The 15,869-nt window shown below is 51.7% G+C and overlaps 1 protein-coding gene across 1 annotated transcript in view; it reads right to left on the minus strand.

Moving 5' to 3' along the window:
• Positions 1-1,797: 1,797 nt before the first annotated feature.
• CAMKK1 (calcium/calmodulin dependent protein kinase kinase 1) overlaps positions 1,798-15,869 on the minus strand; it is a 30,281-nt gene continuing 16,209 nt past the window's right edge. The window contains exons 11-16 of the mRNA XM_064271573.1: positions 12,764-12,817; positions 11,986-12,059; positions 10,040-10,127; positions 9,662-9,790; positions 7,429-7,532; positions 1,798-5,019 (exon numbers count right to left, since the gene is read on the minus strand). Coding sequence (XP_064127643.1) covers positions 4,947-5,019; positions 7,429-7,532; positions 9,662-9,790; positions 10,040-10,127; positions 11,986-12,059; positions 12,764-12,817 — 522 coding nt within the window. The 3' untranslated portion in view covers positions 1,798-4,946. The remainder of the gene's footprint in view (positions 5,020-7,428; positions 7,533-9,661; positions 9,791-10,039; positions 10,128-11,985; positions 12,060-12,763; positions 12,818-15,869) is intronic.

Raw genomic sequence — 15,869 nt, forward strand, 5'->3', positions numbered from 1 at the left:
AGTTAGACCTGGGCAGGGCCTGGCAGCTGCGCTGGGAGTGAGAGGACCCGGGCTTTGTCTCTGGGACATCCTGGCTGGAGAAATGAATGTGTGTGAAGGCCCAAAGGGCAGAGCCGGGTCTGGAGATTTAAGGAGAACGGGTCATTGGCAGTGGGTAGGGGTTTCTGCTTGGCAGGAGGCTGTGTATGTGTGTAGAAGGGATGGTCATTTAAGCATGGAATGGAGTGGCAGGGATGCCCTCAGAGGCCCAGTGTACAGGGCTGCCCTCTGGGTGGCCGGGACTCTGCTAAGGGAGGCTAGGGGGAGATTTGCAGATTAGTGCTATTGGGCCATGTGGATCAACTGAGGGCCAGGAGGAAACCAAGAGGGTCTGGGGTAGGGGAGGGAGTCCTTTCAAGCCAAAGCTGTTTTGTGGGTGAGACCGAGGACAGGCCGCTCCCAGCCTGAGGGAGAGGCTGTGGAGTGTAACCGCCTATGTGTAGTGGGGTGACTCCATAACCTGTAGGGTGTTTATATGGGTCCCAGTAGGTGTCTGAGAGTCCCTTAGTGACCTGGACTACCCCTCCCTCCTGTCTCCTAGGTTGAGACCCCATAGGGTGGTGGGGAGGGGTGAGGGATCAGGGAGCAGAGACCAGGCAAAGGGACCTGTGGGATCCAGAGTCGAAGATTCTCTCTGAGAGGATCCAGGGCCTCTCAGGGCACACCCTAGACTACCCTCAGAGCTCTTGGTTGGGTACCCCTGGAGCTAGGCTCAGCTCCCCCGTGTGGTTAGGCCTGGGAGTGCGGCCTCTGGTTCTGATTTTCCCAGTTTTCCTTCCCTGTGTGTAGGGTTCAGTTTTCCTGGCAGCTTTGGTGGGAAGACCCCAGTCGGGGCAGAGTGGGCAGGAGAACTGGGCTCTAGCCTGGCTTTTCTCTGACTTGTTACATGGCCCTGGGTGTGTCCCTGCTCTCTGGGCCTTAGTTTCCCTACCACAATGGGCCTCCTTGGGTGGTTGTCATCATGGGGAAATGGCATCATGCCCCAGAACATTCTGGGTGATCAAAGGCCCCATGGACCTTACCAAAGCTTTTAAGCATGACGATCTGGCCTGTCAGACCCAACGGCCTGGGGTTTGGTGAACCAGCCTAGGGATCTTTCAGACTACAGAGCAGGCCCTGGAGGGTGGGGCCGACTCTGACAAGCAGAGGCAGGGGTTGGGGGAAGGCAAGGTCCTGGAAGAATGGGTGAGCCTGAGGGGTCGGGTGGAGTGGGAGAGGATGGAACATGGGTGGTTGGAGCAGGAGTCAGGATGGCCTCCAAAAAGGCCGGCGGGCACTTCGAACACCAGGCTAAGGACCATGAGGGCAGAATTCTGGGGGTGTTCCAGAAAGATCACTCTGGAAGCTGGTGAAAGGATGGACTGGAGGGGTTGAGGACAGAGGTCGGAGAAGGAGGTGAGAGACAGTGAGGTCCAAAACTGAGGGGACTTAGTGGTGGGATGGGTCTTGGTGTTTGGGGAACTTCTGCCTGGCTGCCAGCATCCCGCCTGGAGAGGGCTTGGTACAGCCTTCATGGGACTTTTCCGGGATGACCAGAAAGGAGGCAAGAGCAGTTCTGGTTTCTCCATTTCTCAGATAGAAAAACTGACCACCATGCTGGGCAGCCTCTAGCTTGGCATCCTTCTTGGTCTTCAGTGCCAGGGCCTCTGGGCTCCAGTTTTGCCCAGCTGGCAGCTCCACAGAGATTGGCAAATACCAATCATGCAAGAAATGGTGAGCCTGTGACTCCCCAGCTTAGGCTGGTTCCAGGCAGTCCCTAGAGCAGAAAGTTCTTTGTTCTTCTTTTAAGGGTCTTATTTGCTGAGCACTTGCTATGTGCCAAGCAGTGTGTCAGGTGCTTGGCACAAGGATTTCATTTATCCTCACAAGAATCTCACAAGGAGTTGCTGATATTATCCCCATTTTACAGAAAAGGAAACTGAGGCTCCTCCAATGACTTATCAAAGGTCACAGCTATTAAATGGCAGCATGTGGATTCAGGGCCAAGGCTAACTGCAATGATGACCTCTTTTCGTCACTGCCATGGAGGGGCCTACTGTGGCAGGGAGCTGCAGGGTTGAAAAAGCCTGTACCAGTGCCCAAGGCTGAGGAGGCACAGGAGGGCACTGGGCCCAGGTCACACAGAGACTCAGTTGAGTGCTGGGGACTCCCTAGAACCTGAGGAAGCTCCACAGGGACTTCTGACCCATGAGGAGCAGCAACGACTCCCACCTGGCCCATACCTCAGCCTTCCTGAGGCCCTCAGAAACAGGCCCAGCTCCCTCCTGGATGGCCCATTTTGCTCCCCCAACACCCTGTTTTCCCTGAGGAGGGGCCTTACTACCTGCCGAGGAGCCTGAGTAGCATCCTGGGCCCAGCCCTCTCACCCCCAGAGCCAGCCCTTCTCCCCTCTTCAATTGTTCCCAGAGCTCTCCCCACTATTGTCCTGTTCAGGGACTTCAGGACTGCAGGCTCTCCTAGAAAATTGAGCAAAGCTGACGGTGAGAAAGAATATAAGGTAGTCCCCGGGCTACAAATGTCTAACTTACATACAACCCCATAGTTACGAACCAACCCCTATAAAGCTTATTATATTAAAAATTCAAGATACATACAATTGTTTGTAATAACAAATGGGCACTACTTTGCAACACGCATCAAAACATTATTGTTATTATCACCCTATTATTATGTTAAATATGTTTTAGTATATCCAGAAGTGTTTGTTTTTTATGCATAGAAAGGTGCACTATATACGATGACAAACATTTGACTAACCAATGTTAGATATGAACCCTACCTAACTGTTCCGACTTATGTACAAATTTGACTTAAAGGCAGATTTAGGATTGGAACTCATTCGTAATCCAGGGGCTGCCTGTATAAACAGCTGCAGAAAATGTACACACAAAGAAAAGGGTTTTGTTTTTTAATTCAAGAGAGGGCTTTTATTGTTTTTAACTCACTTCCTGGGAAGTTAATTTTTGAAACACTCTTAGAGAGTTTGTTCACTTGTACTACACTCGAAAACAACGATGCCAACCAAAACCCCAGTGAAGGGGAGAGCACGCCCTCTGGGCTCAGACTGGGGCGTGAAGCCTGAACTTGGGCTCTTTCACCATATCTACCCCCAACCTCTCCACGGGTGGGTCCAGGCCACGCAGCCCCCTGAAACTTCCAGGCCCCGGCACCAAGATGCTCAAGAAAAACCTGCTGACCTGTGATTGGCTTTAAATTTGCCTCCCTTTAACTCTACAAAAGTGTTATTAAAAACAGTACCGAATTATTTTTAAGCCCTGGGTTACGCGGCCTTTGCCATAGTGCAGAGGAGCGGGGAGAAATGTGGACCCGTTGACAGCGGGCCGCATTCTGCTCATAGCCTTAAATAGACATAGAAACTATATTACAGATGCATGTACCAGTTCAAGACATGCGAGTGTGCTGTGTGCAGCAGATGAGCACGCACGTGTGTGTGTGCGTGGAGGCGCAGTGTACACCCACAGGCACAGAGACGCGGCAGGACGCAGCACTGAGGGGTCTGGCCTGTGGTACTCCTGCCCAGCCTCGCCTCTCCTCTCCAAACATGAAACCTATGCAGGTGCAGGCGGCTGAACCCCCTTGTTTGGCCCATGTATTGAGAGGTATCTGAGTTCTGCTCTATTTCCCTTTAGGAGTCAACTTCTGAGCATTTGGTCAGTAAACACCAAGCCAGCCAGGCAGGCAGTGATCCTGGAGAGAAGACAAAGTCAGCTCTAGAACGGCTGTGTCTACATACATGCTTGAGCGCTACAGCTTTGAGCAGGCTGAATGGTGACCATCCTGGGGGTGAGGCATTGGTGGGGGAGGCCCACCTCTCTGCGGCCACCTGCCAGTGTGCACACCCCTCCAGGCTCCCATTTCCAGCACCACCTCCAACCTGGGCACTTTGTCCTTCACCCTACAAATGTAAGGGCAGCTTCCAGGGCCAGGTGGGCAGGCCAGTATAGGATCGGAGAGCAAATTCCAGTTATTTCAGGTACTGTGAGTCCAAAGGCCCTCAGCCAATGTCAGCGCCTGGTGTCTCTTCTGCAGCCATGACTCTGGGGAGCCACAAGGTGAGGGAGGGAGGAGGACAGGGAAGGTGGTGTGCTCTAGGCTCAGGCCTCTGCTCAGAGTTTAATGTCATTCAACACATTCTCTGGATGGTACCAAGTGTGAAACACAGTCCAGGAAGGTCAGTCTAAATCCACTTGGCTGCCACATATGGGTGGTGTGTGCTGGGAGCCACTGAAGGCTGTAGGAAAGCTCATTAGATGATCCCAAGCAAGGCTTGGCGTTCAGGTTAAAAGAAAAGCAGAAGATAACAAGAAAGGAATCTGAATTCTCCAATACTGCCCCCACCCAGGGAGGCCCAGGAATAGCCTTTGAGGGTCAGATCCTCCATACCAGCATTCCAAGTAGACAAAGAACTCTGGTACCACCACTCTGAGAGGGTGGGTGACACCTCTCCATGTGTGTGACAGCTGAATGAAGCCCACCTGGCACCTAGCAGGAGGTCTCTGCAGTTGGGGAAAGCCAGGCCTTCACCCGCCATCTTGGTTTCTAGCCTCCTGCCCCTGGGCCTGGCCAACCAGCCGGATGGGGTTTCTGAAGTACTACAGGCACCAAGCTTCCCCACAAGGAGAGCCAGAATGAGGAGAGAGGCCTTGCAGGAGCCCTGCCTGACCATGCCCTGCCCTCAAATCCACAGATGACACACATTCCAATCCTGTCCCTAGACGCGCACGTGGAGCTCATGCAGCACGACAGGGGGCAGGGGGCAGGGGGCTGGGAGAGGGGCACAGACCCTAGCCCCCTGCCTGCAGGGGCAGCTGTCGGCGTGAGGGCGGTGGGCCTTTGGAGGCGCGGGATGAGCGTGCTGTCGGATGGCCCTGGGCGCATGCAGGAGCTCAGGATGCAGCCTCATCTTCTTGGACGCCAGGGAGCTCCGGGCTCTTCCCCCCTTCGCCACACCCTTCTTTCCTGTTCAGGGGACACCAGGGCAGAGGGACCTCAGGGGTCAGAATGTGCACTCAGGATGACATACCGGTTTGCTCAATCTCTTTCACACACACTCATACAGCATTTGGATCCCAAATGCTCTCACATCTACCCTCACCCACTTCCCCAAGCTTGCCTCAGTCTTGCCCCCTGAATCATGGCAGTCCCTCCTCAATGGTTTCCCTGCCCCCAGTCTTGTCCCAAAGCCCTTCCATGGCTCCCCACTGCCCCCAAAATGAAGCCTAAACTTCCAGTCTGGCTTTTGGAGCCCCATCTGATCTGACCCAACTGACTTAATGCCTTCTCAGAGTATCAGTTGGTCATAGCCCCTCCGTCCCATGTTGGCTTAGATCAGCCCCCATGTGACCCCCAGTAGTCTTGGGCAGAAGGGCTTTTATTTTGCATTTTCTTTGCTTTGTTCACAGGGCAGGGTCTACCAGTATTGGTATTCTGTCACATACTCAATGGATCCATTTCTGATTTTTTCCCTATGACCTCTCTTTTGAAAATAACCGATGAATGGGCTTTGAGATCTTTAAAAAAGGACCAATCCCAATTATTCCCAAGTGTAAAAACCAGAGTTTATCAGGGATGAATGTTGGGATTCCACAATGAGGTAAAGCCTACTTTTCAAAATTAAACTGGGGACACAATTACAGGATTTTATAGCTAAGAAGTATTAAGCCCAAACTTCTCACAGTCCAGACAAGGAAACCGGCCTCAGTGTATCCATAACCTGTGACTGGCTTATCACACAACTAGGGGGCCCTCAGTCACAGGCACTGAGCTAGGGTGACCAGATGTCCAGGTGCTGGGCATAGTCTTGGTTGGTTTTTGCCTTTTGTTTTGGCATAATTATTAATAGCTTCCCCATGACACTGAACTTCTATTAAGGGTGATGGAAAAATCTGGAAACAGTTCATTATTGTCACTGAATTGTACACATGAAGACTATAGAAACAGCAAATGTTTTGTTACCTATATATTCACCTCAATAAGGAAAAGAAAAAAGTAGCCCCGTTTGGATGGTAAATTATATATGATCCTCCTACACTAAGCCCAATTCTAGCATCAGAGACCTGCAGACCCAGATGAGCCCAGGAACCCTGTCGCCCAGTCACCTCACTGAAGAGATGAAGAAATCACAGCTCAGGGGTCGTCAGGGCTCCTCCTAGCAACCCCTACCTCTCATTGGCCAGGAAGTTCATTGTGAGGAGGGAGAGAGGTTGGTATGTGGACAACCCTTAGCACAAGTAACCTCTGGCAGGGAGGAGACTCCAGCATGGCCACCAAGATGAGCTTCTTCAGAGGTATCGGTCTCAACACTGGGCCTCTGAACGGGCATAAGCGAAACTCCTTTCCTGAGAGGTCAAGATACCTGGGCAATGTCCAGCACTCATCTCTCTGGGGGAGTACACCTCCCCTGCAAAGCAGGGTGGGAGGCACAACTCCAGCCAGCCTTCCCCTCTGCAGCTCCCCTCACAGGCCAGAGGAAGGTGATGGACATCCCAGGACCACATTCTGATCCAGAGCCCCTCATGGTTTTCTCTCTGCAGTTCTGTGTACAAACTCCAGCAGGCTTTGTTGGCATCCCAAACTGACTTTTATTTTAGTGGAAGAAGGTGGGAAGCCTGAGGACAAGGCTTGCAGGGGTTTGGGGAATGCTCTCCTGGCCTCTCCTAGGAGGTGATGAACCCACAGGCCTGGTTCACAGCAGATACTCAACAATTGAGGGTTCCTAACCCCTGACCCAGTCAGCTGTTTTTATAACCCCTGACCCAGTCAGCAAGTCTGTCCATGCTTGCCTACCAGACAAGTGTTGACGAAGCACTGACTAGGACACAGCCTCAGCAATGGCTGCAGGCAGCTTGGGCCACTCGGGAAAGAAGTTAACACTCTCCCAGGGCTGGGAAGAGCAGCAAAAGTACCCTCCCTCCACAGATGAACCAGCCTTCCACAAGGAGCAGACATGAGGGAGGCCTGTCTGCAAACCTCTCCCAGGCTGCAATCAGCTGAGGGAGCAGTAGATTGGAGGCCCCAGAGGGCTCGGCTGGGGCCCAGTGGGGGAGTATGACACCATCAGCCTTCCCAAAGAAGAGACCTTCATGTCCCATGGCAGGGCTGAGTGAGCTCCTCATTCCTGGAAGTGTGTGAGTGAGGGATGCTGGGCAGGAGACTGGAGCAAGAGTTGGGCCAAGAAGGTCCCTTCTAGCCCCTACTAGCCTCGAGGACAAAGGTGTAAACAGTACACTACCATGACACTTGGCTGAGTTCCCAGGCTCCGGGCTCAGCCTGCACAGCAGTGACAGTGAGATTGAGGGGATACACCACAGTTCCCCCAACCCCCCATCCCTGGGAGTGCCCTGCAGGCCTCAGCCTGCCAGTACTTACGTCAGTAAGTTTCCTGGAGCAGACATGGACCGCTCTTCCCTCCGCGCTTGGGGCTCAAACGGATTCCCAAAGGAACGCTTTCTCAGCATGGACTTAACTAGGATCTGGGGAGGACACATCAGCTGAGAAACACAGACCCATAGATGCCCAAACACACCGGGTGGCTTGTGGCCTCTGCGTTAACTCCCTGAGCGGGCTACTGGCCCGGCCCCCGCTGAGTGTCCCATTTCAATCGGCAGAGAAAGGAAGGGAGAACATTCTAAGCAGGAGAAAGAGCACAGGCAAGAGCACAGAGGGACAATGGCTCAGGGTGACTTCCAGAAAAGAGGAGCCCAGCACATTTGTACACGGGGAGCAGGGTGGCCAGGACCGGGCCCTGAAGGGTCTGGAATGCTAGGCTGAAAACAGGATATTTATCCTGAGGGTGCTGGGGATGGACATGGCCAAAAGTGCATCGTAGTGATGGTGGGAAAGATGAGGGAGAAGAGGCCGGGAAAGGCAGCACAAAGAGGAAGCTGCTGCAGCAGCCCAGGAAGAAATGCTAAGGCAGCGATGCCCAAGGCAGCCAGCTAGGGTGACCAGATGTCCAGGTTGCCCAGCATAATCCTAGTTTACACTCTGTGGTTCTCTGATTCTGTCCCTCCTCTCCCAACAAGGGCAATTCCATACCTCTGCCCACATACACACAAACTCACACACACATGCACAGCCTCATGGTGCATTCACTTGTTCTTTCATTCATTCATTCATTCACTCACTCATTCATTCAGTCAGTCAACAACTATTAAGTGCCTACCACCTGCCAGGCCTAGTCTAGGCACTGGGGCTACATTGGTGAACAAGTGAGGCAAAAATTCTTGCCCTCATGGGACTCATATTCTAATCAGAGGGACAGGCAATAAATAAGACAAATCAGTCAAATGTATGTTAGTAGTAAGGGCTAAGGAGATAAAAATAAAACAAGGAAGACAAGGCATGACAAAGGGAAGGTTAAAATGTCAGCTAAGGGAGGGGAGGCTCCCTGAGAAGGCAACTCTGGAGTAAAGACCTGAGGGAGGGAGGACGGGAGCCATGGGAATACTAGAGGGGGAGCATCCCAGCAGAACAAAAAGGAAGTTCATATCTTGGTGGCAGCAACTTCATTGTGGTTGAAGCCAGGCGAATGAAGTCAGGAGAATAGGCAACGAGGTCAACGGGGTAGCAGGAAGACAGGCTGTGTAGGGTCTTGCCAGGCACAGTCTGATTGGGGCCTTTCCTCTGAGTGAGCAGGGTCAGAGCTGAGAAGGGACATGTTGCTAGAATCACCCTGGCTGCTAATTTGAGCATTAAGTGTAGTGGGGGTGAGGGTGGAAACAGGAGGAAACTTGAGAGACTATTACAGTGGCCCAGAGGAGAGAACATGGTGGCTAAGTCCAGAGTGGTGGCAGTGGGGACCCCATGAAGACTGACAGATTCCAGGGTCCCTTCTGGAGTCAAGTAAGCAAATGGGGCAGGAATTTAGCCAGCTGATCCTAGCCAGGCCTGGACCCAGCAGGAAGGGGTGACGTACTCAGCCCCAGCACTCTCTCCTGGCCTTGTGCCTCCCCTGACTTGCTGTGACAGCTCAGGGCAGGCTGTGTCCCACTGCCAACAGAATGGCCGTCAGGCTGTGTCCTACCAATAGTTGAAAACCCCAGTCTGGCCATCAAAGACTATACTAACGACTTTCAACTGTTAACATGGAAGACGGTGCGGCAGGGAGCAAAAGTAGAGGGTGGAAAAAACATACAGGTGGTATCTAACCAACTCTGGGGCTACTTCTTCAATGCAAAATCTTTCCAGGCCCTTCCAGAACTCATGCCGCAGGATCTTCTCACGGTCAAGTCCTCTGTACTTAGTACAGCAAATAGTAGAAGTTCCATACGCATCAGAAAGGAAGACAGACAGAAAGGGAGGGACGAAGGGAGGAAGTGCTTCTAGTCATGGTGGATGCTGACACTCAGCAAGGGCAGTATTTTTTTTAAACAGCTCGCTTTCCTCACCGAGCCTCCCGGTCTCCCCACCACGAGGCTGAACAGCATGGACCTCCCGCAGAACTGTGGCTTCGCTGGCCCAGCACTGTGGCTGCTGACCCAGACAGCCCCCTGTCCCCCCACACAGCCTAGCACAGAGCAAGCCTCAGGTAACGCACACCTCCTCCTCGGACCCTAAATCTCCTGCCGGGACAAGGGAGCCTGCATCCTCGCTTTCTTACCACCGTGGTCCAGCTAGGGATGAGCTTGACCGAGTTCTTCACCTCCTCCTCAGTCACCTCCACCACGCTGCAGTGCTGCTCCTCAGAGGGAAGCAGCTCCTCCCCATTCTTGGTCACCCAGGGGTGCAACTATGAAGGCCGGGAGGGAAAGGAGGGGTCAGGGCCACAGGCACACACCCTATCAGCAAGAAACGCTGCGCATCCCACCAGCAATTGTCCTTCAGAGGTGTCCAAAGCCTACAAACCCAAAACCAATACACATATGTCCTGGTGTAGGCCTCTCCAGAAGGGGAAACTGAGGCCTGTTTCCCATTTACTGGCCCGGCCCAGCCCAACCCAGCCCAGGCCAGCCCAGCCCAAGACCTCTGGTTTCCCAACCTTGATGTCTGACACCCCAATCCTTGTTTCGGGATTCTTGTCTAGCATCTTCAGGATTAGGTCCTTGAGCTCCTCACTGACCTTTGGCCTAAAGAGGAAGGAAGGAAATGAGTACAAGACAGGTGATAAGAACCCCCCCCTTCTCACTTCTCCATCCCCACGTGCTCCAGGGAAAGGACATCCCAGGAGCAGACCAATGTTCCCTGCCTGATTAGCATACACTGGGGCAGATATATATTAAAGGCCTATTTCTCAGATGGGAAGACTGGGTTCCAGAGAGCAGGTGGGACAGTCCAAGACCACCAGGGCAGAACAGTTTTGGAAAAAGTCTGTAGATATCCTTCTTTATTGAATAAGAAGTAAAGTCGCCTCCCTCAGGGGGCAGAGGTCACAATCCGAGTTCCATGTGTTATGGATATTCCCCCCACCCCAGGGTGGCAGGGGGTGAAGATTGGGAAATGTTGCTTTATGGGATATTAGGGGCGTTCCCTCTCGTTCACCATCTCATTTTTTCCTCTGCTTGGAAGGTGGCCAGGAAAGAGTCTCTCTCATTTGATAGAGGAGGAAACTGAGGCCCAGAGAGGTTAGCTGGTTGGTATACTACCACCCAGAAGAGTGGGTCTTCTCTGGCGTCTTCATGATTCTGGAAGAGTCCTTCTCTCCCTCCCTCCATTCTTTTCCTTCCTTCGTTCTTTCTAGACATTCAGGGACAAAAGACTCAGGGGGACGGGGAGCAGGACTTGGCTCCATGTCCAGCCTAGATCATCTCTGCCCAAACTCCAGACTTCTTTCCTACCAATGTTCTTGGCGACCCACCCCTCCAAGCCTGAGAAGAAGGCACCCACTCTTGGGACGGTTGACCTTGGTCCTCTGTTGTCCTAGGTGGTGGGGAGAAAGATATCCCCAGCAGGAGGAAAGGCAGGAAACTACAGGGTAAGGAGGCTACAGACAGACCCCAGTTGGCTAGCACTTAGGGGAAGGAAGTTCTGTGTCACCAGGTCAGCAGGGACCAAACACAGAGGAGCTCGAGTGCCAGGGCCAGAGCGTAGCCTTTGTCCCGTGGGCTCTGGGAAGCCTCGGAAAAACTTTAAGCAGGAGGTATGGTCAGGTTTGTTGTGCTTTATCGGGGTCACCTTGGCCTACTTGTAGTGGCTGCACTGGAGGGAGGCCAGCAGCAAGGAGACCAGAAAGGAGGTGGCCAGACAAGTCTGGAGAGAAGCGCTGAGGTCTGAGCTAGGCAGAGTGGGTAGATGGCAATGGAGCCAAGAAAGATGTAAGAGGTGGATTCAGAAGGACTCGGGGACTGGACAGACAGTGGGAGTGAGGGAGCAGGAGTCATGAAGGACAATGCCCAGGTTGCTTTCTGACCTGCCCCATGCACTTAAGCAAACGGCAGAAGGGAGGAGCCAGGGGGCTCAGACTGGCTGCCACAGTAGGCAAAACCCTGGTCAGAAGAACCACGAGTGAGCAGGAAGGCCTCCCAGACAACCCCTCTGGGCTCAGAGACCTCAGTCACAGTGAGGGGGGAGAAGACAGGGAGGGGAAGTGGCTTCAAATCCCAGCTCCACTGATAACTCAGGAGCCTCCACTTCTCCATCTGTGAAACGGGAGAGCACAATGGCATCTTGGACCCTCCCCCCATATAAAGAAGGTGGGGGTTCCTTTTGAGTCCAGCAGCTGTTTGGGGTTGGTGCCATTGGCCCCACAGAGGCCCACAGTTAGGTGCGAATGTGTGGCCTGGGGCCATCCCTGCCCAACTCCGACCCCAGTTCCATCTGCACAATGAGATCCGACCCAGATGTGTCGGAAACGCTCGACTCTAGCTAGAGTCCCCGTTCCATCTGCTCAGGTGTCCCTCCCAGAGAACAGCACCCCCACCTCCAGATCTGTAGGCTGGGTGGGGCCCTCCCCGGGGTGGGCAGGAGTCCTCTTGGGGGACAACTCACTCCTCGGGAAACACCACGGCCTCATTCTTGATCTTCCTGTGAAGGGCCAGAATGTAATCATCGATGAACGGGCACTGCGAGTAGAGAGGCCACAAAGGATTCAGGTCAAGGGCCTCAACCCACCCTGGGCGACCAGTCTCCATCCCTTGGTGGGGCCAGAGGTAGGGGACAGTTCTTGGCTCCCCAATTAAAGTGGGAGGGACTATGTCTAATTTCAGGGCCTGGCACATAGTAGGCACTCAGTAAACACTACTGGTATACCCATTGGCCTTACAGCCACCAGCAAGACCTCCACTCCTAGGGCCTGGAGCTTGGGAGCATGTTCACTGAGAGACCCTCCTGCTCTTCAACACCCCAGACAGTCACAGTATGGGAGCTCTTGTGGACAGAGATCTCGGCCAAGTCACTTTTAGTTGTCCCCAAGACCCAGCCTAACCCAGAGTAGGGGTCAAGGACAATTTGTTGAATGAATGAAAGAGTGAGTGAATGAATGACTGGCTTGAGGGACAGCAGGATAGGGAGCACCCTGGCTGGAGTTGTGGCAACACCACCATCTACACTTCCCCTTGGGATGACTGCTGTTTCGGGACTCCTTCACATGAATCCCCTCCCCAAAGGGGACAAGAAAAAAACAAAAAAAGCCTCTTCTTCCTTGGTCCTCTCTGAGCCAGGTGGGCTCTTTCAGAACCCCACACTTAAGGCCACACAGGAAGGATGTGCCTCCCTCATCCTGTTGGGCTCACCTGGGCCCAGCTCTGCTAGCTAACCCGGCACTCACCTTCCCATAGACAAAGCAGTACAGTGTGACCCCGGTGGCCCATACATCCAAAGCCTAGAAAGAAACATATTCATATCAATCCCTCAAAAGGGCACCAATACCCCTGTCCACCTCCTCCAGCTGGCTATGGGAGAGGCATGCAGGGAACCCCCTTCCTCCAACACATATTCACTCAACAAACACTCCCAGGCACCCGCTCCATGTGGGCTCTGTGCTAAGAGCTGGGGACATAGTTATGACCGGAACAGGGGTTGTGAGGTTCTGAGTCTCCTTGAGACAGGCCCAAATTAGATGTGGTTCCAATTCAACACGGGCATAACCTCTTTCATCTACAGGGTCACATTTGCTGCCCCATTACACAGATGTACCCCAGAAACAACAGTATATATTGAACTTATACTCACTAACCCAGCTCTGGCTTGAAGAGGCCATCCCTTGTCCTGGCAACACACTGGAGAAACCACTATCTACCTTCTTCCTGAGACCCATGCCAGGGCCCTAGCCTCCTGGGCTGTCTCTGTGATTCCTCAGAGCTCCCAAGCAGAGATTGGGTTCCCCCACACCCTAAGTTCTAATGTGTGCTCTTTCTACATCTTCCCCCTGCAGCCAGCCAGCTCCCCACCCGGTGTCTGCACTCCCACTTACGTGAGTCATTACCAAACCCTGACCTTCCTATTCCTGCCCAAGACGCATAATCTGAATCCCATCAGGGAGCATCAGACAAACGCAAACTAACAACATTCTATAAAATAACAGGGCTGTTCTCTTAAAAAAAAGTCAAGGTCAAGAAAGACAAAAAAAAAAAAAGGCAAGGAACTCCTCCAGATTCAAGGATATCAAAGAGGTACGGCAAATGAATGCAAGGAGTGACCCTGGATTGGATCCTGGACCAGGAAAGAAAAAAAGCTATAAAGGATATTATTGGGACGATTCATGAAATTTAAAGAAAGTCTGTAGATTAGATGATCACCTTTAATCACTGTTCGATTTCCTGACTTAACCACTGTACTGAAGTCATAAAACAGAATGTCCTTGTTCTTACTTAGTGATAAAGGGGCATAGTGTCTCCCACTTAACTCTTGAATGGTTCAGAAAAATGTAATATGCACACATGTAAATATACGGAACCTGTATATAGACCAAGAGGCAGTCATTCGAACAAAACAAGTGGATATTGCGTGGTTTAAAATCAGGAAAGGTGTGCATCAGGGTTGTATCCTTTCACCATATTTATTCAATCTGTATGAGCAAATAATTGGAGGAGCTGGATTACATGAAGGAGAACGGGGCATCACGATTGGAGGCACTCATTAACAACCTGTGATATGCAGATGACACAACCTTGCATGCTGAAAGTGAAGAGGACTTGAAGCACTTACTGATGAAGATCAAAGACCACAGCCTTCAGTATGGATTACACCTCAACATAAAGAAAACAAAAATCCTCACAACTGGACTAATGAGCAACGTCACGATAAACGGAGAAAAGACTGAAGTTGTCAAGGATGTCATTTTACTTGGATCCACAATCAACGCCCGTGGAAGCAGCAGTCAAGAAATCAAACAACATATTGCATTGGGAATATCTGCAACAAAAGACCTTTTTAAAGTGTTAAAAAGCAACGATGTCCCTTTGAGGACTAGGTGGCATTTCCATTACCTCATATGCATGTGAAAGCTGGACAATGAATAAGGAGGACCGAAGGAAAATTGATGCCTTTGAATTATGGTGTTGGCGAAAAATATTGAATATACCATGGAGTGCCAGGAGAACAAACAAATCTGTCTTGGAAGTATAGCCAGAATGCTCCTTAGAAGTGAGAATGGCAAGACTTTGTCTTACATACTTTGGACATATTATCAGGAGGGACCAGTCCCCAGAGAAGGACATCATGCCTGATAAAGTAGACCAAAAAAAACCCAAACCCATTGCCATCAAGTTGATTCAGACTCATAGCAACCCTATAGGACACAGCAGAACTGCCCCACAGGGTTTCCAAGGAGCGCCTGGTAGATTCGAACTTCCAACTTTTGGTTAGCAGCTGAACTCTTAGCCACACACCACCAGGATTTCCAGGTAAAGTAGAGGGTCAGCGAAAAAGAGGAAGACTCTCAACGAGATGGATTAACACCGGTGCTGCAATAATGGGCTCAAGCATAACAATGATTGTGAGGATGGCACAGGACCAGGCAGTGCAGTGCTTCATTCTGTTGTACATAGGATTGCTATGAGTTGAAACTGAGTCAACGGCACCTAACAACAGCAACAGTTGGAACCGAGTCGATGGTACCTAACAACAAGAATATACAGAGAGACAAGGAGAAAATAAGTGGGACAAAATGCCAATAATTGGTAAAATATATAAGGAAGTTGTTTGTACTATTCTTGCAGAGAAATCTGAAATTATATCCAAATAAAAAGTTTTAAAAAAAGTCTATCTACTTATATGACCTCTCTAGGAGCTCCATACCCACACATATGCCCGAATGCCTCTCAACCGTTGTCTCTCTAGCATGGCAGGTGGCAATATTGGGGGCAGTCAGCACTCCACAGGTCAGAATGCGACCATGCTAAACTGCAGTTGCTCCCTGCTCAGAAACTGTTGCCTACTGCCTGTGTCACTTTAAGAGAAAGTCCAAACCTCCCAGCCCTCTAAACTCTGCCCAACCCCACTAGGCTCCTCTCCTCCTGTCCCTGCATTCTCTTGGACATTCCCTGGGCTCCACCTCCTGCTCAATCAATCCTCCCATTCTTCAAGGCCCAGTTCAAACTCTGTTGTGTCCAACAGGTCTGGGGGAGCCCCTGACTTTCCCCTAAACATAAGGTCACCTTCCCTTTTCTCCAGAGGGCAGGGAGCAGAGCTGTTTTGACTCTCTGTTCTATAGCCCAGCCTAGAACTCAGCCCAGATTAAGCTGGCAGTAAATATCTGCAGGGGAGATTTGGGGCCTTTTTGCTGGAAAATCAGAGGAGGCCAGACTCAGGGAGTTTGTCAAGACTCCATGGAAGAATATGGAGGAAGAGACAGTGTTCATTCTCAGGCCACAAGGGCCCTGGCCCCCTTGGCCTGGAAGCTGAGTCCCTGCTGCTCAGCCCCTCCACCTAAG

The sequence above is a fragment of the Loxodonta africana genome, chromosome 18 (assembly GCF_030014295.1).
Source record: "Loxodonta africana isolate mLoxAfr1 chromosome 18, mLoxAfr1.hap2, whole genome shotgun sequence".
Lineage (NCBI taxonomy): Eukaryota > Metazoa > Chordata > Mammalia > Proboscidea > Elephantidae > Loxodonta > Loxodonta africana.